Below are 21,238 nucleotides of genomic sequence, written 5' to 3'. Positions count from 1 at the left end.
AAAACCGAGCAGACAAGTACTCATTTGTTTTCTCCTGTGAACCCATGGCCCAACATACACTCATAAGGCCCAACTTTACCTTATCCATCCAGTCCTTTGTTACTCCACTCTTACCCCTGTTGCTCCTAACCCTTGCGCCGCTAGACGCACTGCCGCACTGGCCATGGCGAGATTGCTATTGGGCGATCAGTCGCGCGCCTCCCTCCCCACGCGACTGGACACGTGTCGCGCGCGGAGAGGGGGCGGCGACGCGCCGCGAGCGAGTTTTTCGTTTTTTTTTGTTTTTTCCCTTTTTTTTCGTTTATGTTTGTTTTGTTTTTTTCTCCGGTTTTTTCTTTTCTGTTTGGATTTTTTTCTCCGGTTTTTTCTGGTCGGTTTGTTTTTTCCCGGTTTATCTTCTTTCGGTTTTTTCTCTTTTTTTTTAAGATGTATAAATACAAAGTTTGTATTCGCATATATACCAAGTTTGTATTCGTACGTATAGAACTTTCTATACGCGCATACAAACTTTGTGTATGTGTGTATATATTTTTTATGCATTAAAATATATTCGTACACACACACAAAAGATGTATACCGTACCTAGGAGAGACTAGAGGGGGTGACTGACCGCGCGCCTCCGCGCGCGCGCGGCTGATCGCGTATCAGCGACGAAGTGCCGAACGCGCTCGTTGCATACGACGACTCGTATGATACGAAGCATCCCCGTTGGTCTCCAGTCTCCACCAGTGAATCACCGCGGCGGCTCTAATTAATCAGATGGATACCACTGCTTGGGACAGAAGTCTTGGCGATCGAGCAATCTCACCGGCAAGCACATGCTTTGAGTAGTCTTTGATTTGGCGTTTCTAGTCTTTGCTGTTGATTTCTTTTTCTTTTTGTTGTCCGATGGCAATTAAGCCATGTATTGGTATTGCCATGGGAAGGACTACGTTCACGAACAACGTCACTGTTGTTGCTTCCTGGCTAAATCTCCTAGTGCGATATGAACTGATGAATGGATCAAAATCAACTTCGGTGTATACCGGTAACCGAATAAACCGCATCGAATTGTTTTTGGTTTATTTTCCTCGGGAGTGACTAGGGATCGGTCATCCGATCGAAAACTTCAAAAATTGACGTCAGCGCCCGATTTACGTGCAAAATTATTTTAAACTGATTTTTTTCTTAAATTATTTGTCCAAATCATAATCCGATTGTACCATTAAACTCGTTACAATTAAATCTTCAAAACAAGACCACACATGGATATATTCCGACGAATTTTTTTTAGCTTATTATTGTATTATTTTAAAATTGTTTGCACAATGTTCCACTAGGTATATTGGAATTGTTTCACTAAGTAGATTGAAAATGTTTCACTCGTTTAAATCGGGTGTTGTTTCACCTTATATAAAAACAATGTTTTAGTAAATAACGAAAGAATGTTTCAATTCACTGCAACATTAGATCTATACATAGTGAAACATTGTGAGTACACTGGGTGAAACATTTTTCGGTTAAACAAAAAATAAACCAAATTCCCTTAATAGGGGGTTTCCAAAATATGTGGGTTTTTTGTTGCAATAGAATGTTTCGTTCACTGCAACATTAGATCTATACATAATGAAACATTGTGAGTACAGTGGGTGAAACATTTTTGGTGGAACAAAAAATAAACCAAATTCCCGTAATAGAGAGTTTCTAAAATATGTAGGTTTTTTGTTGCAAAAGAGTATTTTAATTCACTGCAACATTAGATTTATAAATAGTGAAACATTGCAAATACAATAGATGAAACATTTTTGTGAAAAAAGGGGAGAGAGAAGTGAGTGGGCCCTGTATAGGCCCGTGGAGGGAGGGGCACGGGGGGAGCGCCCGATCCGGCTCCCCCCGCGCTGGGCGCCTGACATCAAGCATTCTCGATTTTCCTCGGTTTTTATTTTTTAAAAGGGTAATTTGGCTGCCAGTTTTGAGAAACCGAGATTCTGGTAAACCGAAGAAACCGAAGAGAGGGGCTAGAGAAAGGTAAGGTTCATGTGATATATTAAATCTTGATACAATCTGAGCCATAAGGTTCATTCGATAATTCGAAAGAGCTCTGAAGTTTTTTTCAAAAGAATACTTGGCATGATCTAAATCTAATGGATTTGGTGAAGTTCTTACCACAAGTAGACATCATGAAAAGACAAAAGATTTATTTGTGAAGGCCTCACCAGTGTTAGTGGGGCCACAGGCGGAGAGGGGGCTCGCCTCACATGTGTTGTGGGGAGGAGAGGGGCTAGAGAAAGGTAAGATTCATGTGATATATAAATCTTGATACAATCTGAGCCATAAGCGACTGAATATTTGGAGGTAAATTGGGAAACTATTTCGATAAAAAAAAAATCTTCGTGTGTCTGTGTGTTTTCCTACTTGGCGAAACTTATTCAAGGTGACCCAAATTTAACAAAGAAAATGGGGAAATATTTTGACCGAAAAGCTATGTTTTGTGTTTTTCTACTTAGCACAACTTATTCAAGCTTGCCAAAGCTTGTTAAGAAAAAAAATATCAAAAACTCCGGGCCAAAGTTTTCCGAAATTTCCAATGCACCTAAAATCTTTATTTCTGTTCTCTTCTATTGGAGGTCCACCTGTTCCTGGCCCGTACAAGGGCGTGGGGCGACATGGCAGTATGGTTCGAAATTCCAGAGCGAGATTTCCGAAATTTTGGTTCTATCGGACCTCCAATACGATATCATTTCGGCTGAAATGTCTAATTCTTTATTTGTTAATTTGGTAATCTTTTATTCAAATTTGATAGATTTTGTTTAACATTCAAATAATTTCGGACCGAAATTTTTAAAATTTCAGTATATCGGCACACCCGATACAAATGCCAAAATCGAAATATTTAGCCCTGCACGGCAGTATCCTCGCGCGGCTGCCAATTGCCCAAAGCGGCGGCGGTGTGCGGGCGGAGAGGTAGGCGATCGACGACGACGACGTCCTGGCATGTGCATTGGGTTGGGAGAGCCAACGAAAGGCGCTAGCTGCCTCGTACATTCCCGACACCGCGTAGCACGAGGCCGGCCTCAAAATGGCGCGCCGGTGCATCATGCGCATCGGATCGACGCCGGCATGCAGCTGTGGCCTCGCCGAGATGGGTGAGTAGGCAGGTATGTAGTACGTGGCGTCTGAATGGCGGCTCCGATCTGAATATATGATCTGAATCTGATCCCGAGTTGGATCCCCATGTCGCCTCCTGGCAGGACACACCTCCCGGCATTCGGGACTTGACCTCAGTGCCATCAGTGAGACAGAGGCAGCAGGCGTTCATCATCCCAACTCCTCTGATCTCCTCCTCCCAAACTCGATCGATCCAACAAGTCATGAGCTGATCTCTCTAGCTAACTAGATCAGCTCTTTGATCGATTATTGATTGATCCATCATTTGGGAGCCTAATTTAGTACTTCCTCATCGCCCTCTCACCAGCTATAAAAGGGAACCGTGGCAAATGCACTTTGCGTATCAGAGCAATCTTAGCCAGCTAGCCTACTTCGACCTACTGCTCTTGTTCCTCACACACATTAGCACTAAATTTTGCAGCTGCACAATGGCAACCGCTGAGGTTTGAATATCTCTTCCCTAAATTTTCCTTTTTACTGTCAGCAATCAGCATACATGATATTACATGCGTGCCAATCACGAACATATATATGTCAGTCAAAAAAGCTAGATGTATCATACCTGTTTTGTCTTTAAATTAGGTCATTATTTGGAACATGAAAAAAAATCTTTTCGGGAAAAAAGGAAAAGGGGTATATTACTCAGTTAACTAGTGAGAAGAAATTAGAACAGTTATCCGGCCAGAACTCTGTAAGAGAACAACACGTCAACACCGGCCTCTGTTAATGCCGGAATTGAAATAAGTGGCAGAAGCAGCTTTAAAATATAGATGGGGCAACAGAGCTAGCCCTAATTAAGTGATAGCACAACGCACACAAACCATAGTCAATGGTTCACGACATTGGCGCAATAGCGTATGGCACGAACATCGAGAAAGTTAACAACGAATATGGGTAGTCGAACAAACGTATATGACTTGTATGTAGAGAGATGAAAAAAAATGAGAAATGTGGTTAGACAACAAAGGGAACCAATTTCAATAGTTTGGGGGTATGAAACAAGATGAAAAATTATTTAGGGGTTTAAGTGCTTCGCCAAAATAGTTCAAGTGAGTAAAATGGATTTTTTTATATATTTACCAATTTAACTATTTACTGTTGACTGTATTATATGCTAAAGAAATAGAAAGAAAATTAAATTTTATGTATGGCCAAAATCATAAACGGTCACAATGGTATTACTTATACACGAATTTTCATAAAAGTTTTTGTCCCTACTTAAAATACTTGATTTATCTGATTATTAATTCAACAGTATACTGATGACTAATATGTTAGAAATAGGACTAAAATGAGGTTTAGGGGTGTGGGGCGACACGGACCATAGTTGGGCCGGCCGACTCACCCTGCCCAACGGGTGTGTCCGCCACTGATTGAAATGTCCCTAGCAAAATCACGTGAAATTCCATCTCCTAATTTCCTGTCGATGTGTAGGTTCAGCAAGTGGTTCCAGCAGCCGCCGTGCACGACGACAACAACGGCCGCGACGTCCACGACACGCCCAACACCAAGGTAGCAGGAGAGGAAGAAGAAGGAGCACCTCTTGCAGTTGCAGAGGACGAGCTGCACAACAATGGCGGCCCCAACTCCAAGGAACAGGAGATCGTCGTGATCACCAAGGAGCAGGAAGCCGCCGCCATCACCGTCGTCGTTGACGACACCGCAGACGGCGACGGCGACGGCGACGGCGGCGGCCATGATATCGCGCATGAGGTAGAAGCCAAGCTCGCCGTCGAGACCCCTCCTGCTGCTGCTGACGCGAAGGAGGCGGAGCCCGAGGAAGAAGGAGGAGGAGGACGACGCCGTGTGCAGGCAAAGAAGACGACCGAGAAAGCGGCGTCCAAGGCGGCGATCGTCCCCGTCAACGACGACGACGACGATGATCAGGCTCACGAGGATGTCGTCGTCGCTGCGCCGGTGGCTGCTGAGCATCAGGAGACGGCGGAGGCGGCGGCGGCGGCGGCCGGCGAGGAGGAGGAAGCGCCGGAGGACAAGGAGGAGGATGCGTGTGAGAAGAGCAAGGTTCATGAGGAGTAGATCGCTTGGGTTTTTTATCGTATGGTGTGCACGCGCGTACGTACGTGTCCTTTGTTATCTTAGTACTTGTCGAAATGCTTTGCACGCACAATATGCATATTATCGTTATAGTAGTAGCTAAGTTAATTAATAAGGCAGTTAATCTGCTAAAGTCATTAAGTTTAAGTAATTCGATGAAGTTAACTATAGTAACGTTGATATATACGCGTCTTAGTGTCAACTATGTTGTGTACTCGTGTTTACTAGTAAAAGGGATCATTAGCGTTCTTGCAGTACTATCTACGAAGCTATTTCAAACACCATTATGATGTTTTACCTAATGTTACAATCTTACTTATATACTATGTGATGATTATCATGGGATGCTTCATTTGATAATCTTAGAAATTGAATTCTTCATGCTAAAGTGGCTTACAATAACTTCGCCTTTTGCTAAAAATTACCATTGTTTAACGGGTGATGTGGGCCGAAAATCCAACGGGCTTGGGCCTTACAAAAAAGAGGGAAGACGTGGGCTAAGTGCAAACATGGCCCATGGGCCGCCACAAAAAGGTCTCCTCACGGAAAGGAAACCCTTTGCGCACACGGGCATTCGACGCGACGCCAAGCTCGGACTCGGAGAAGGGGCGACGGCGCGCGCGGCGCGCCACTCTCGCGCCCGCGCCGCGGCATCCTCGGGCCACGATGCCCCCGTCCGCGCCGGCGCACCTCGCCGTCCTCCGCCTCCTTGACTCCGGGGACCTCGCGGCCGCGGCGCGCCTGGCGGCGGCAGGAGCGGGGCCCTCCTCCTCCTCCTCCCCGTCCCCGGTCTCCCTCGCCGCCGTGCTCCTCCGCCACCCGCCACCGCGCCTCGGCTGCTGCCTCCACGGCCGCGCGGCCCGGGCGGGCCTCCTCGCGGACCGGTACCTCGCCAACGCCCTCCTCGCCTTCTACGTCCGCCTCCCGCGCCACCTCCCGCACGCGCTCAGGGCGTTCGACGACCTGCCCCGCCGCGACGTCGTCGCGCACTCGTCGATCCTCGCCGCGTTCCTCCGCGCGGGGATGCCCCGCCGCGCGCTCGCCTCCCTCAGGGACATGCTCGCCGGCGCCGACGACGACGTCTCGCCCAACGCCCACGCGCTCTCCGCCGCCGTCAAGGCCTGCGCCGTGCTCCGGGACCGCAATGCCGGCGCGTGCCTCCACGGGAGCGTCCTCGTTCGGGGATTCGGCGACGATGGCGTCGTGCTAAGCTCTCTGGTCGACATGTACGGTCATGTGGCCGCGCCCGGTGACGCGCGGAAGGTGTTCGAGGAAATGCGTGCACCGGACGGGATATGCTACACGTCGTTGATATCCGCATTTGTGCGGAATGATTGGTTTGAGGAGGCCGTGAGGTGGTTCCGATCTATGCTAATGATGAATGGGGTTAGGCCAGATGGCTGCACTTTTGGTTCGATGATGACAGCACTGGGGAACTCGAAGAGGGGGAGTCAGGGGAGGCAGGCACATGCTCAGGTGGTGACCCGTGGTCTGTGTGGGAATGTGATCGTGGAAAGCAGTACGCTGGACATGTACGCCAAGTGTGGGTTGATGGTGGAGGCTCGCAAGGTGTTTGACAGGATGCAAGTTAGGAATGAAGTTTCACGGTGCGCGCTGCTCGGAGGGTATTGCCAGAATGGGGAGTACGAGAAGGTCATTGCATTGTTCAGGGAGATGGATAAGGAGGACGGTGACTGGTATAGCTTGGGGACTGTTCTGCGGGCATGTGCTGGCCTATCTTCAGTAAAGCCAGGTAAAGAGATCCATTGTCGGTTTCTGAGGATGGCAGGGTGGAGAGATGTGGTTGTTGAATCTGCACTTGTGGACCTATATGCAAAATGTGGCGCAGTGGACTATGCATATAGTGTTTTTGAAGCAAGCACTGTCCGTAACACAATTACTTGGAATGCCATGATAGGTGGTTTCGCGCAGAATGGCCATGGTGAACGAGCTATCAATTTGTTCAATCGGATGGTCAGGGAAGGGCCCAGGCCTGACTATATCAGTTTTATTGGTGTTCTTTTTGCCTGTAGTCATACTGGAATGGTTGAGCAAGGAAGAAACTACTTTAACTCTATGTGCAAGGACTATGGCATTGCCCCTGGAATTGAACACTACAATTGTATGGTTGACCTTTTCAGCAGAGTAGAGCTTCTTGAAGAGGCTGAAGATTTGATAAACAAGTCACCTTTTAGGAATGATTCTTCTTTGTGGGCCGATATCCTTGGTGCTTCTGCAACACATTCTAACCCAGATGTAGCAGAAAGGGTTTCAAAGAAAATGATGGAATTGGAACCGCAGTATCATTTGAGCTACATTCTTCTTGAAAATGTGTACAGAACAGTAGGACGATGGGAAGATGCTTTAGAGATTAGAAGGCTGATGGAATCGAGAAAGGTGAAAAAGGAACCTGGAATGAGTTGGGTTGATGCTAACAGAAGCAAACTGCATGTATGCAATAGTAATGAGGAAGTTTCGGAACTTGTAACTTCTATTGAGATGGATATTTCTTAGGACAGTCCATATAATTTTCACGGTTCTGCTTAGTTTCCAATGAGATGGATAGAGAATAAGACAGCCTGTATAGTTTTCATGGTTTTGCTTTTCTTAGTGATTCTGAGCTCTGAGTTAATATTCATGTGCCATTTCTGAAATCTGAACTGCTGGGAGCCTGGATGAATACTATCATGTATTACTCTAAGAAAAGGTCCTGCATGATCTGCCACTGAAAACTGACACCAGCTTGCACAGTGCAAAATTCATCCCATCAATTGGTAGGAAACAGGAATAATCACCTCAGAAAAAACAGTATAATCCAGTTTACAGCGTTGGTTAATGCTGGTCCAACACCATAGACTTTGTAGATGTGGTAGGCTAGGACAGGATGACCTCAACTACCATGGAGATGGAACTGTCAGACAAGCTGTCCACAACTATTGGCTTCTTCCACGGGTAAGTATTGCTGTACTTGGCTTGATGATCTGTTTTTTATGTTTCCCTTTTTTCTGGCCTTATCAATCTGAAATACTAGCCTGAATTACAGGTATTTAGCATAACAGTTGCGAAGAAATTTGATGTCTTAGGATCCAAAGCTATTTAAAAATGTGAGGCTAAGTTAACTAGTTTTAGTTACCCCGTTGCAAAGACCTTTTGGTGTATTTTTAGGATAGCTTTATATACTACTATGTTCCATGGCATATGTTTGTCTTGATAACAGGGATATATTGGCCAGTTCTTTCAATCGTTTCTTTTATTCTCATGGAACCAAACATTATTGGTTGTTGCAACAATTAGTACATAATTCCCTTTTGTGCCGAATATTAAGGATCACAGTTTTTCTCCATTCACTTGCTTTATGACACAAATAGGACATCTGTTTTTTTTTCTCCTTAGACACTGATATGACATGATGTAGATGTCCATACTATACACTCATTTCTTGGTTTAGCACGTGCTCATCTCATGATTTCCACACTTAATTGCTAATGATGATATTTGTAAGTTCAGGGGTACCTATCTGAATTACTTGTTTCTTGTCAGGATCCATGAAACCATCAAGGAGTTGATATTTGGCTCATGGTCAACAAAATAACCTTTTAAGGGAAATCTGTTGTGAGCTTGACCTGATCACAATCCACTACCGAATTGCTGATAAGGAGCTTATACTCAACATATTTGACTAAGGAGTAGTGGATGATGTTGATAATTTGATATGACACTCTCTCGTTGCGTGGCTGTGAATCCTGTGACCAAATGATGTAGCACAATAACAAGAGGATCTGTTGGTAGTACGTACTAACAATGACAATGATACTGTCTTGCAAGATCTAGCCTTGGAAGTATTCATGTAATCATATTCAGATGCAGTTGGCCTTAATGGATTTTCCCCAAGATCTCCGATTGCCATTTCCTTTTATCTGTTGATTGGCATGTTGGTACTTGAAGAAACAGTGGAGACACACGTCTGGCCTACCTATGTCAATGATGCTTCATACCTTCATCTTAGATCTTGCCATCTTGGTGCAGGAGTGCATGCTTCCATCTGTTAGACTTCTCCTAGGTTTACCCTTGGTTCTCCTGCTACCACAATTGTAACTTTTACCTGTAATCCTACATTCCCATGCTCTTTTACACGCTAACCTGTTTTTGTCATTTGGTTTTCTCCATTTGATCAGCCGGTATTACCATATGTGCTGGATTGATTGATCTTAGGCGCGCCACGAGGAAATTCCATCTGCCAGAATTGGATGAAGCGGAGTCAAACCGGTAAGAGCTCTGCCCCTCTATTTTCGGTCCCCTACTTAAACCCATAAATTTAGAACAGGTCGAAATTTCCACCTTCAACAGATCTTGATCTGAGGCCATGCTGTTGTGCTGGTGGATGAACCGACACTTCCACAGCAATCAGCAGTCGCATTGCATTTGCACGCATTTAAGTACATGTAGCTATGAATTTGAGACCTTGAAGCTTTGTTTAACATGTGCGGGCAGACATTGCATCAGAGTAAAAAAATAATGCTCCTAAAGTATTTTACCTCTGACCCTTTTTGCACAGATTAAAAAAATTCTTCACTGTAGTACGAATAAAATACTGCGGTTAATTAGGCTTTGCTTGCTTGGTTTGTTCTATGATGATACTGAACTAAAGCAGCCAGGATGATTTGATAGTTACATCTTTATGTCAATAGGCTTGCCTTGTTAATAATTTGTTCTTTTGGGGTGATGGTTCATTGGCTCGTGCAAGTGTTTGCATGTTATTCTCACATAATACCTACTTGAGCTAGTGATCTCATGAGCTTCCGTACGTGGTGATTCCCTGTGTCACTGTGTGCAAATCGTGTCGGCATGGGGTTTCTACCATGATAGGCCAGAAAGGCCAGTCGACACGGCTTGCACCATTGCCGTTGGGAAATGGAGACCGGCACAGTACTTGTGTCGCCTCTCAGGACGGTTTCTTTGTGGGCCTTGATGCGGAAACCTAGCGTTAGCTGGGTACCGAACCTGACGTGCTTTGTTTATTTGTTATGTGTACCGTTTTCGCAAGATATGCACACTCAGGTGATGGTCAAATGTCTTTAGCGAGCCACTAAAATCTGTTAAGCACGTGCTCACAAACTTTGTTGTGGAGAGAGAGGGGCCAGGGGAAATTAGTGAGGATTTTTTTTTATATGATGTTTGTTATTTATATGGGATAATAACTAATTCTTCCATCCTAAAATATAACTATTTCTAACGTTCAAATTTTGTCCTAGAATATACTATGGGGTGTTATTTATATGGGATAATAACTAATTCCTAATCTCAAAATATAACTATTTCTAACGTTCAAATTTTATCCTAGAATATACTATGGGGTGTTTTTAGTGGTGCAAGGCCTATAATACACTTCTTTTCCACTCATCCCCAGCACCCTCTCGAAACGACCACCATTGGTGAAGAGCATTTTAGTCTTTTCATCATAATCCTTAGTCTGTTCTAAAAATTTTAGAACTAAGCTATATTCTGAGATGAAGGGTGTGTTCGGCTGCAAGTTTCTAACAGCTGCTGCTGCTGCACTGCGTGTATGCGGCTGCGGCGCACAGCCAAATAGCCCTAGCCACAGCTACAGCTGCAGCCAAAAAATAGCTGCCGAACACACCCGAAAGAGTAGTATTTATTACTTGCGAATAGAAATGATGAAAAAGTGGCATCTGACAAAGTATAGTTAGGGAAGATTAACAAGTGAGGATAAGGATTGGCGTGGAATTAGAAAGTTGAGGGGAGGAATATGATGCTTACACCCAAGAGCAAGCAAAACCAACATTTTAGGCTGGGATGAAGCAAGCCATGTGACCCTTCAGTAAAAAAAAAAAAGGGTGCACGTCTAGAACCTTTATTTCCGGACCCTTCCAACATTCTTTCCTGCTGACATTTTTTTCCCTCTCGAAATGCTAAGCTCACACAAGCCAGTAAACCACTGCTATCTCTCGCCGACACACTGCAGTCTGGTCTAACAACCAAAATCTGTACTATGTACAGTACGGCTGCCCTAGCACCCAATCAACCAACTAATGGGATGTCTACTTGTGGACAACCACACCAACGTAATAGAACACCTCAGCCATCGTCATAATCTTGAGAATGGTTGAGGTGGATGAGAGATAAGGTAATGAACGAAATGTGTCGACCATGACACAAAATTTTTTTTAAGGGTAGCCAAGAATGAACACGATGCGCACAAGGACACAACACCATACTCACTTCACACGAAGTGTAGGGCTCCAATGTATGGAAACACACATTCACACTGAATACATCTACTTGAGGTTAACCCCTTGGGCAAAGGCAAAGATCATGGAGCTAGGGAAAAAATTTCCAGTGAGGCACATAGGTTCGATCCAATCCATGGATGCCAACTTTTTCCTCCACAACAAACTAGCCAATTGAGCCATGCTTGGCTTTCTTGTATGCGTTGTCTTTAGTGCTCTCTTTTATTGACAAGAGGACACTAAAAGATAACCTCTACTCATCCTTCAAAATTGCCCTTAGTGCTATCCTTTTTTTCTCTCTTTTTTTTTCACTTTTCTCACTGTAGTAACACAGTAAAAATGCATTAGACTTGGCTTGTAAAAAGGTGAAACTTACATTACCCCAAAAATATAAACAGATTACTACAATAAGACTAGGAAACCTTCAACACAATACCTTGTTGCAACAAAAACAATCCCAGCTGTGTGTGACTGTGAGCCTAGCAGCACACCATTTTTTTCCCCCACACTCCTTCCACCAACAGTGTAAAAAACAAGATGCCCAAGTGCCCAACTCCTCCAGCCTCCAGCTCTAAAGTCCCCTCCTCTGCCAGACCAAAAAATAACCTAACACATGGGTCCTCTTCCTCACTCTCGCTCTAAATCATTAGTGCCACCACAGTTGTGCAGTGTACTCCACATTTCCTCCATGGATCCACCAATGAGATGCCTCCCGCCACCGGCGCCTTTACACAAAGCTTACTACTTGCACCAAAGCGCATCTCGCACACCGCCTTTCTTTTTATTTTAACCCAAGCCAAACTGGTTCTGGTGGTCTTGTGGATTTTAGCCACCACCACCACTGCACGGTCGTTGGCCTCTCCCTTGCTACTATAAGGGGAAGCCAGCCATTGCAGCCTCGCCTGCGCGCGCCAGCCATCACTGTGGAGTGAGAGCTCAGCTAGCTCAGCACCGCCGGCTCATGGCGATGCCAACCAAGATCGCCGTCGTTCTACTACACTGACATGTGAAGCCTCCTAGTCCTAGATAGTTGAGAGAGGCTTTTCTTCTGTTCCGGCGACGGTGGGGATGGGCCTCGCCGGCGGCATTGTCCGGCGAGTCTTCTCCAAGAGCCCCTGCTCGTCGGCCGGCGGTGGCGGCCGTGGTTGCCACAATGTAGGTGCTCTTTTGGTGTTGCGTCCACTGTTTTTGTGTAGGGCATACGTTTGTGGTGGTGCAGTGCAACTGTGCAGTCGGTGTTGGGTTCGGGTTCAGGTTCAGTACGAGAAAAAGTGAAGATCTCTCGGTACACCAATCAGTAACCGGCGATGAGGCCAATGTACTTTCGATTCTGTACTTTGTCGTGGCACCTCGGTTCATGGATCTTCACAATTGCAGATGCTTTTGCCTGCCTGCGACATAAACAATCTGAACAGAAAATGGAGTTTGATTAATCGAGTGAAGAAGATTGTTCTGATTTTTGGTTTGCAGGAGAGGGGCTCTGCTGATCACAAGAGGAGATGGAGCTCTCTCCGGCTCTACCTCTGCGGCGACGAGATCAGCGCGGCCGCCGAGGACGAGAACGACGACGACGATGATGGGACGGTCTCCGTCAAGAGCTTCGAGACCTGCGCAATGCCGCAGGAACCGCAGGCGGCGGCGCTGACGGTTGCTCGACCGGCGAATGGCGTGGATGGCGTCGCCGACGCCGGCGGCCACCCTGAAGAACATGGGAGCATGAGCATCCCCATCAAAGACATCGCGCCTCCGACGGCGGCCGAGCCGGCCACCGACAGCCAAGTCGAAGCGGCGACGATGATCCAATCCGTGTTCAGGGGATTCATGGTGCGTTCTTGATCCAAATTCAAAAATTGGAGGTTAGAAAAAAAAGATCGATCATGCAGATCCACTGGTGTTGCAGGCGAGGAGGCAGTTGCAGAAGCTCAAATGCTCAGAAAACGGCTGCTGCACCACCGACGAGCCGAGGAGCCCTACTACGGCGTCCATCGCGGCGTCGGTGGAGGTCCAGGTCGGCGAGTCGCTGAGCAACCTCCGCCTCAGCGACGACAGCGCCGCCGCCGCGGCGACGTCGGCGCAGCACCGGAGCAGCCAGCGGTCGCGGCCACAGGCGTTCAGAGTGAAGGTATATACAGACCATGCAAGAACATGTCCGCAATGCAATGTAGACTTCGATCTCGATCAAATCTCTGCAACCGATGATGGAACAGTGATGTGATCGGCGAGTTGTGTCGCGAGATTTTGGATGTGATGAACTGATGATGATGCGTGCGTGGCAGGAGGAGTGGGACGACAGCACGGTGAGCTCGAACGTGTCGAGGATGCGGATGCAGAGCAGGATCGAGGCGACGACGCGGCGGGAGCGCGCGCTGGCCTACGCGTTCTCGCAGCAGCTGCGGAGCTGCGGCGGCGGCGGCGGCGGGACGACGAAGAAGCGGGCGGCGCGGTCGGACCAGGCGGAGTACAACGTGGGGTGGAGCTGGCTGGAGCGGTGGATGGCGACGCGGCAGGCGTCGTCGGAGGCGTCGGCCGACGACTGCATGAGCAAGAACGCGGCGGACGCTGGCTCGACGGCGGCGGCGGCCGGAGGGCGGCGGGTGATCGTGGTGCGGCGGCGGCACGACCTCGGCGCCGGCGCCGGCGAGGAGAAGGAGAGCTGCGGGTCCAACGACGTGTCCGTCGTCAGCTTCGACGGCTCCAGCGGCAGCCTCAGCTGCTACAAGCCCGGCAGCAAGAGCCGCCTCAGGGGCGGCGGCCGGAGCCTGCCTCGCCGGAAGGTGGCTTCCTCCGACCACCGCCTCCACGCAAGATCACACAAGGTAAATCAATCAATCAATCCTTGCAAATCCCTCCACTGATGAAACATTTTACAACCAAGAATCAAAATCTTTGCAAAAATCTCTCCTCCACTCACCGATGCTATAACATTTTGCAATCTGGATCAAGGTGAGCAAGAAGGTGCACCGGCGAGATCAGGAGCAGGAGAGGGAAGAAGCCGCGGCGGAGGCCTACGACGGCAACCAACCACCGACGGATTACTGAGACAAAAGCTGACCGGGGAAGGAGCAGATCGATGATGTACATATGCTTCTTCAATTTGCGTGGAGCCTCCACCGAATTGCTGTGCTGTGTTGTGTAATCAAATTGCTATGAAATTTGGCCCCTTTTTTTTCTTCTTTTGATTGCTTTGTTTTAGTTGATTATCCATCCAAAACGAGAAACCACCTCCTAAACCGATGAAGTGATTGGTGATTGAGTGCGGAAGTCTGAAAGACTGACGAATGTTTCGCTGCTGTTGCATGTATGTCGCGTTGTAATCTACTCCAAGTTGTTATTAGTGCTTAAATAATGTACGGAATTGATATACATCATCCAAAACTTGAAATTTTGGATTACTGGCATGAAATTTTCAAATTTAAATTCATAGCCTAACAGCTGATAGCCCAGTAACCGCAAAACTGCCGATAACAGCTCGGTAAACTTTGATAGGATTCGACGAAATTCAAGCGATAACCACTGTAACTGACGGATTGCGTTTTTCGCCGTCCCGCCAAGCTCAAGCCCAACAACCGACAGTGACAGGCGAAAGAAACTCCAACGGGACACGACGACATGAGCTCAGCTTCCATGGCGGATGCACCTGCACGGCTGCACCCACTCGATCCATTCGATCCACTACCAGCAAATGGACAGCAACAAATCGATTCAAATACAGCCAAAATACTGCTACTATCATTCGAATCACTTGTCCTACTAGTATCTTGCTATAGTTTTTCTTTTTTTCCTGCTACTGCACAGATATGGAGTATCTCTCTACCACTGGCACCAAGAAATGTACGGTCAATCATGGCGAGGATGATCGTCAGGGGGAGGACGCCGCCGGGTTGTTGTTGCTGGACTCTTCCTTGCAGATGGCGACGTAGTTCACCGGAGCAGCCGGCCGGCCACTGTCCCTCCGCCCGTCCCGGCTCACCGACCTGCCGCCGCCGTTCTGGTGGGCCGAGAGCCTCCGGTTCGGTGTGCCATTGACTGCGCCACCGTTGGCCCGCGGGCCAGGCGCCTTCCTTGAGGATTGGGGCCGGGCTGGGCTCGGTTTCGAGCCGAAGAGCTTCTCCTGCTCTGCAGCTAGCTGGTCGTTTATCTTCTTCTGGTCCTGAAATGAGTTTTGGAAGAAAGCAAATGGAATGAGATATGGTTTTAGAGCCAGACATGCGAAAGATTAATGGGGATTGGACAGAAGGGTACCCTCATTCGTCGCTTCTCTTCTTCCTTCTGCTGCCTTAGTACTTTGTACTCATCCAGCATTGCGAGAAGATGAACACCGTCATAGCTGAACGGCATACCATGCTCTTGTTCCCATGCCCGGGTCTTTGCCATCAGTGTATCAACAATGACTACACTCGTAACAGTCACAGATGAACCCAAAAGTCAGATTAGGAATAGAATTAATTTTCCATGTCATATTATGCCAGATGTAGCATAGGTCTAAGGCAGGCAGTGGAAGCTACTTTTAGAATATGTAATGTAGTATAATCACAAGGGAAACAAAACCAAGTAAACATTCAGGATATACCTGGAATTTTACTGACCAAAAGACGAGCCTTTTCTGCCCGCTTGAGGTTCAGATGTGCACCTCTGGTTGCACTGTATCTGTTGTCGTCCTGCCATTATCAGAATATCAATGTAAAGATGTATGACTGTTAATGAGATCAAACAATGAAGAAGTTACATACTGTATACTTTTTATTACCTGGCTATAGTCTTCAAGCCAGCTCTCTTCTTCGCATGCTGACATCCACCTTTCAACCTTCTCCAGAATGTCCTTTCTGCTTAGTGCCTCTTCTTTTGCTTTAAGTATCTGGTTCTCCATATCAGCCAGTAGTTCCGAAGGCTCGAAGATACTAGAATCAATAACAGTCAGTATTCTATCTCTTGCAGCACTGGTATCTATCGTAATGTGAGCCTGGGCATATATATCTTCAAGTTCAGTCTGCCTTTTGAACGCAATATCCTTCATCCTACTAGCTTTGAGCTGATCCAGCCTTTCAACTTCAAGTTCAGCCTTTGGAGCGCAAAACATGTCAGACAAAATATTATGCTATTCTCCTAGGAGCACTTTGAGAAGAAAATCTCCTAACCTGTTCGATCAAATCAATATCAAGAGCTCCTGGTGCTGTTACTTCATCCAATGTTGAGGAAATGTTGCATGTGACATGGTCAAAAAGTTGTCGCTCATCAGCAGAGGTGTCCATTAGGTTCCAAAGATCAGTTAGCTGGGAAGCTAGAGCTTGAATCTGAGAAACATAGCATTTAATCATAAATAATATCCAGGATGTACTATGTTACAGAGATACAAAAAGGGTTGGATGAGTAAGAACAAGAGGCTCGTTGTAGAATTACCCTTTCAAGTCTCTTTGATTTCTCTTCTTTAAGTTGAATTACCATCTTAGACAGCTTGGATAATGTTGCGTCACTAATGCTCTTGAACTCGGCACCAACCGAGTCATTGAGACTAGGATGAACTTCAGTAACAGTGCTCAGGAAATCCATCCCAAGGACAGAACAGAGATCATGCACTGAACTCACGAAGTCAAGAATCTTGTGCAGTCTATTGCTCTGCAATGCAAGAAAATGGAAAGAAATACGATTTCAAGTCAATAAATTTTAAATAGTCGAAAATGTGTGTATAATGCAAAGATTATCATCAGCTATATCAGTGGCCGTATGCCTGCTTCTGTGGTACTAATATGGTACGTCAAAATTTAGAGATCATCCATCATAGGGATGTTTGATGTTATACAATGCTTATCAAGAGAATTTGACCAGCAGATATTATGTGAAATTATTATTTATTATGCAAAACAAAGAATCTCTTTAGCATGGTTGGGCTATGAAATTTGGAAGATTATTCCATAAGCAGGTCCAGAAAAAGGCAGTTGGCAGATTGTGAAAATGAAAAACAAAGTGCCAACCTTTTCCTTTTGTAGAGCTTGCAATTCAGAAAGAAATTCATTTAATTTCTTCGTTGAAAGATCATCCTCATTAACACGGGGTGTTTCCATGTGGTCACCAACTTGCAGACTCCCAGCGATTTCACCACGTATAGTTTGAATTTGAAGTTGTACACCAGCAAACTCTCTAACCCTCTTATCTTTTTCCCTGCAGAGTTTCTCCAAGAAAGGTGATATTGCTTCTAGTTGCTCCTTGATAGTACCGGTTGTCTTGTCAGGCTGCAAAAGTCAGCAGTAATGAGCCAGATGCAGCATATTGTAGGTGTGTGTGTACTTTTGGGGAAAATAAGGAATTATATTCATGAAAATATTTATCAAGATACTTACAATGCCAGAAATAGACAGCTCGCCTAGTGCACAAAGGAGTCTAGAAAGCTCAGACTTGGCGTTAGCAAGCTGTTGAAGGAGGCGTGCCCTGGAATTAGATGCCTGATCAACCTTTCTCCTGTAAACATCCAAGCATTCTTGTTCTAGCTGAAGTAACATCTTGTCACGGTCTTCATCGCTTTCACCAACCTCATCCCATATCAACTGAAATGACACTAGTCAGTCACTTGTCCAATCCTATGCACTACTCATATAACTTTTCGTTGCACAGATGCTATGGTGTAGATAGGGAACTAAAATGGCTTGCTGCTATCCTTAGTTCCAGTCATTATAAAGCACACATACAAAAGAACATTGGAAGAGACAAAGGCACCTGAAGTTGCTGCAGCAAAGATCCACATGTCGTTTCACCTATCAAAGGATCATTGTGCCCTGCCACTCCCATTCTAGCTCAACAACCTGCTAAACGTAACTATGTAAGTCTTTAAACATATTGATGGCATTTCATGATAATTAGTTAGCTGCACATTTGACCGTATTCAATTATTTATATTCTGAAAACCCTTGGATTATTTTTAAAAATAAAAACAAGTAAACCTGCAAAGCCGACATGATCTCTGAATCAAAGTCAATGCTGGTTGATAAATAAATTGCGATAAAGTAAAATATAACGCACATATAGGTGCCCACACCTGAAAGGATGAAATTCAGCAGTTCCTTCATAAATGAGGAACTAGTGCACCAACAGTTATATGAACTAAACTCCCTAGTAGAGCCCCCCCCCACCCCCCAAAAAAAAAACCTAAATAAAGAGACAAACAAAAGTATATGGAAAAAAAAAACTTAACTTTCTTCTACGGAATAGTCATTTAAGACCCTATAAGGGTAGCAAAAAAATCCATCCACCATACCACCTAAATCAGAATGGTGAAATAAAAAAGAAACATATACTAGAAACACACTTATACTTCCCCACAATAAACCATGTATGCTCATACAAAAAAATGTACCATTCAGACTTTCAACATAAAAGCCGACATCTCGCTACAAAGATGTGTTCAATCCCCAACAACGCTCACAATTTCTTCTTAAAAAAATGTTTGGAGGGAAGTCTCTCCCTTCAAATCTCTTTTGTTTTTAGGGCGTGCAGAGATACCCCAAAATCAAAACATTGGCCCCCATTCCTGCGGACCGCTCCGTCAAAAAACAGTAAACTTCCGCTAAGAACCCACCAAAGAATCCAACTACACGAGCGAAAAAGAGAAAAAAAAAACCTAGGAGAGGACAGACGCAACCCAGCCCGATCGCCGCCGCGCAAGAACAAATCAAGAATCGCCACCAACCTAACCTCACCTCACCCCCCCCCCAATCCTACACAAAACCCTCCCAAAACCCACCCAATCCGCCACAACAAGTCAACAACCACCTCGAAACGAACTAGAACCCCAACCCCCTCCTCCCATTTCCACCCAAGAACGAGATCCCCCGCAGAAATCCGTGGGAACAAAACGAGAGAGAGAGAGGGCGCCGCGGCGCGAATGGAGTGCTCACCTGGGGAACCCACCCGGTGCAGGGGGCGGCGCGCTAGGGCTTTCGTGCTCGCTCGAGCGAGGAGCGGGGATCCGTAGACGGCGGCGCGGCGCGGGGTGGTGGCCGGAGGACGCCGCGGCGAGAGACACGGGAGAGAGAGAGAGAGAGGCACACAGCGACAGGGTGGGGAGTAAGATCGGACGGTGGTCCATCCGCGGCGAATCCTGGCCGTCCGATGCGCCGCGCGCGTTGGGAAGGTTTGGGACCGGTGTGGCGCGTGCAGTGCATCTGGGCCGTCCGTTTTTTTCTCTGACAAGATACGGTATACGTAAAGTTAGGGCGTAGGAGTACTTCCGGTGGCATTCCTACGGAGCGTATGTTTGTCGGTACTCGGTAGTAGAGTAGTACTAGTACTAGGGTCTTTGCAGGGGTTGCAGTGCACTTGGGTTCTGGAGAGCTGTCCCCTATCCGGGCCCACTTTCAGTGAGAGAGGGCTATGCGTCCCGGTCTCGCTGTGTCAGAACTCATAAGAGTCAGACGTCTGGTGACAACTGAGGAAACAGTGGCCGCTTGCTAGGCTTCCATTTTTCTTGGAACTAAGTTAAACCCTGTTTCGGAAATTTAGTACGATAACAATGAAAAAATAACATGTAAAATAGCTAGATAATATCAGATTAAGTAAATTAATATGATTTATGATAATTTAAATTTAAATAGTATGTAGAATGGTGATTCAAACGTAAAATGTAAGGTGGTATGAATTTACGGAAGAAGAAAAGTAGGGAGATAGTTTGGACCGTAGATTAATCATCTAAAGGCTAAAAACAATTGATGTGATATGACTTAATTAGAGGAAAAAATGAGAAATATAATTTGGACCATAGATTAATCATTTAAGCACTAACTAAGTGAGGATAAGCTATATAAGTAGATAGGATATCATAAAATATAATAAAGATATACATTAAAACATTATGTGAATTATGTTGGATAATAATTTAACATGATTGTATTTGAAAAGCTCTTAAATTATAAAAACTATAAAGATATAGCATGTTTGCATGATGTTTAAATGTGATTATTGTTAGTGGATGATGATGTGGCATCTTGTTAATTAGTGGATGATGATGTGGCATCTTATTAATTAGTGGATGATGATGTGGCATCTTGTTAGTGGATGATTGTCGGTGACATGGGACCGAGGGTATCTTGACTAGAGGTTTGGGGCAGCTGCAGTCACCCACGTGGCCTGACCCCCTCGGGGGGGTCGGGCCCGAGGGTGATGTGGCCGCCCCTCCCTCTGTCTCCCCGAGGGGTCGGGCCGCTCCCGTTTCGGCCCCGAGGGCTGGGGCGCCCCGGCCCCCTGTGGGTTTGGCGCCACGTGTGTGGGTTAGGTGAGCACAGCGGCGCTCACCTAACCGCGTTTATTGCGGGTTGGACGAGCGCCCCACGCCGCATTTAATGCAGTGCAGCACACTCGTTCGGTCCGTGACAGGTCACAGTGTGTGACCGGTCACAGACCGGTCAGATCGCGGGTTAGGTGGCAACAGGCGGCCTGACACACGCCTCGCCCCGTCCCGTCTGAATGATGAGGGCCTCCAGGCACTCGTCCCTAGCCGGAGCCGGCGTGGGAACTCCTGGAGTTGGCACGTCAGCCCCGGCCAGATACATTCCAGGCTTCATCGCAACCATTGCAAGGAAGTCATTGTATGAAGAAGGGCAGACGTGTAGCATGCTGAACTGACACGTTGTGGACAAGAATGACCGGTCTGTGACTGGTCTGACGCCGGTCGCGTCATCGGCAGACAACCGTGCTCCCACGATGCATCTGCCTCCGGTGGAGTGGAGGTAGGTATGACCCATCTCGTCGGATGGTCATTTGGAAAGCAGCCATGGCAAATCTTCGCCCATTAATGAGGGAGT

At 46.5% G+C, this 21,238-nt stretch overlaps 4 protein-coding genes and 1 long non-coding RNA gene across 6 annotated transcripts; 3 read left to right on the top strand and 2 right to left on the bottom strand.

Annotated features, from left to right (window-relative positions):
* Positions 1-3,485: 3,485 nt before the first annotated feature.
* On the top strand, positions 3,486-5,528 carry LOC107281333 (uncharacterized). The gene is made up of 2 exons (XM_015787102.3): positions 3,486-3,590; positions 4,582-5,528. Exons 1-2 carry the CDS (start codon positions 3,576-3,578, stop codon positions 5,182-5,184), a joined length of 618 nt encoding a protein of 205 aa, XP_015642588.2. The 5' UTR covers positions 3,486-3,575; the 3' UTR covers positions 5,185-5,528.
* A 234-nt stretch (positions 5,529-5,762) lies between these two features.
* On the top strand, positions 5,763-13,097 carry LOC4341512 (pentatricopeptide repeat-containing protein At1g03540). Its single transcript, XM_066311562.1, has 4 exons — positions 5,763-8,154; positions 8,743-9,262; positions 9,378-9,468; positions 12,921-13,097. The coding sequence occupies exon 1, from the start codon at positions 5,869-5,871 to the stop codon at positions 7,714-7,716; it is 1,848 nt and encodes a 615-aa protein (XP_066167659.1). The 5' UTR covers positions 5,763-5,868; the 3' UTR covers positions 7,717-8,154; positions 8,743-9,262; positions 9,378-9,468; positions 12,921-13,097.
* On the top strand, positions 12,355-14,842 carry LOC4341511 (protein IQ-DOMAIN 33). The gene is made up of 5 exons (XM_015788436.3): positions 12,355-12,605; positions 12,921-13,274; positions 13,351-13,572; positions 13,727-14,266; positions 14,394-14,842. Exons 1-5 carry the CDS (start codon positions 12,519-12,521, stop codon positions 14,487-14,489), a joined length of 1,299 nt encoding a protein of 432 aa, XP_015643922.1. The 5' UTR covers positions 12,355-12,518; the 3' UTR covers positions 14,490-14,842.
* Positions 12,651-13,112, bottom strand: LOC112939329 (uncharacterized). Its single transcript, XR_003242937.2, has 2 exons — positions 12,972-13,112; positions 12,651-12,857 (listed from the first exon to the last, which is right to left on the bottom strand). It is a non-coding gene; the product is annotated as an uncharacterized lncRNA (long non-coding RNA).
* Positions 14,843-15,060: 218 nt separating the features above from the next.
* Positions 15,061-19,464, bottom strand: LOC4341510 (65-kDa microtubule-associated protein 1). 2 transcript variants are annotated; one of them, XM_066311563.1, is made up of 10 exons: positions 19,337-19,464; positions 18,159-18,247; positions 17,786-17,989; positions 17,420-17,677; positions 16,848-17,063; positions 16,586-16,741; positions 16,198-16,509; positions 16,021-16,108; positions 15,693-15,841; positions 15,061-15,600 (listed from the first exon to the last, which is right to left on the bottom strand). In XM_066311563.1, the coding sequence occupies exons 2-10, from the start codon at positions 18,228-18,230 to the stop codon at positions 15,310-15,312; spliced, it is 1,746 nt and encodes a 581-aa protein (XP_066167660.1). In that variant the 5' UTR covers positions 18,231-18,247; positions 19,337-19,464; the 3' UTR covers positions 15,061-15,309. The 2 variants fall into 2 exon arrangements, with proteins under 2 accessions (XP_066167660.1, XP_015643921.1); XM_015788435.3 differs by having other exon boundaries at positions 18,159-18,244.
* Between the last annotated feature and the right edge of the window lie 1,774 nt (positions 19,465-21,238).

This window comes from Oryza sativa, chromosome 6 (assembly GCF_034140825.1).
Source record: "Oryza sativa Japonica Group chromosome 6, ASM3414082v1".
Lineage (NCBI taxonomy): Eukaryota > Viridiplantae > Streptophyta > Magnoliopsida > Poales > Poaceae > Oryza > Oryza sativa.
The sequence above is the reverse complement of the archived record's forward strand: the minus strand, read 5'-3'. Positions and strand labels throughout refer to the sequence as shown.

What these genes read in the sequence shown, in the direction of transcription:
- LOC4341511 (XM_015788436.3), top strand. Translation starts at nt 12,519, where the DNA reads ATGGGCCTCGCCGGCGGCATTGTCCGGCGAGTCTTCTCCAAGAGCCCC. An exon ending in CACAGGCGTTCAGAGTGAAG is followed by an intron (nt 13,573 to 13,726) that starts GTATATACAGAC and finishes CGTGCGTGGCAG; the next exon opens with GAGGAGTGGGACGACAGCAC. An exon ending in TCCACGCAAGATCACACAAG is followed by an intron (nt 14,267 to 14,393) that starts GTAAATCAATCA and finishes ATCTGGATCAAG; the next exon opens with GTGAGCAAGAAGGTGCACCG.
- LOC4341512 (XM_066311562.1), top strand. Translation starts at nt 5,869, where the DNA reads ATGCCCCCGTCCGCGCCGGCGCACCTCGCCGTCCTCCGCCTCCTTGAC.
- LOC4341510 (XM_066311563.1), bottom strand. Translation starts at nt 18,230, where the DNA reads ATGGGAGTGGCAGGGCACAATGATCCTTTGATAGGTGAAACGACATGT. An exon ending in AGCTGTCTATTTCTGGCATT is followed by an intron (nt 17,678 to 17,785) that starts GTAAGTATCTTG and finishes TGACTTTTGCAG; the next exon opens with CCTGACAAGACAACCGGTAC. An exon ending in TTTGGTCAGTAAAATTCCAG is followed by an intron (nt 15,842 to 16,020) that starts GTATATCCTGAA and finishes TTACGAGTGTAG; the next exon opens with TCATTGTTGATACACTGATG.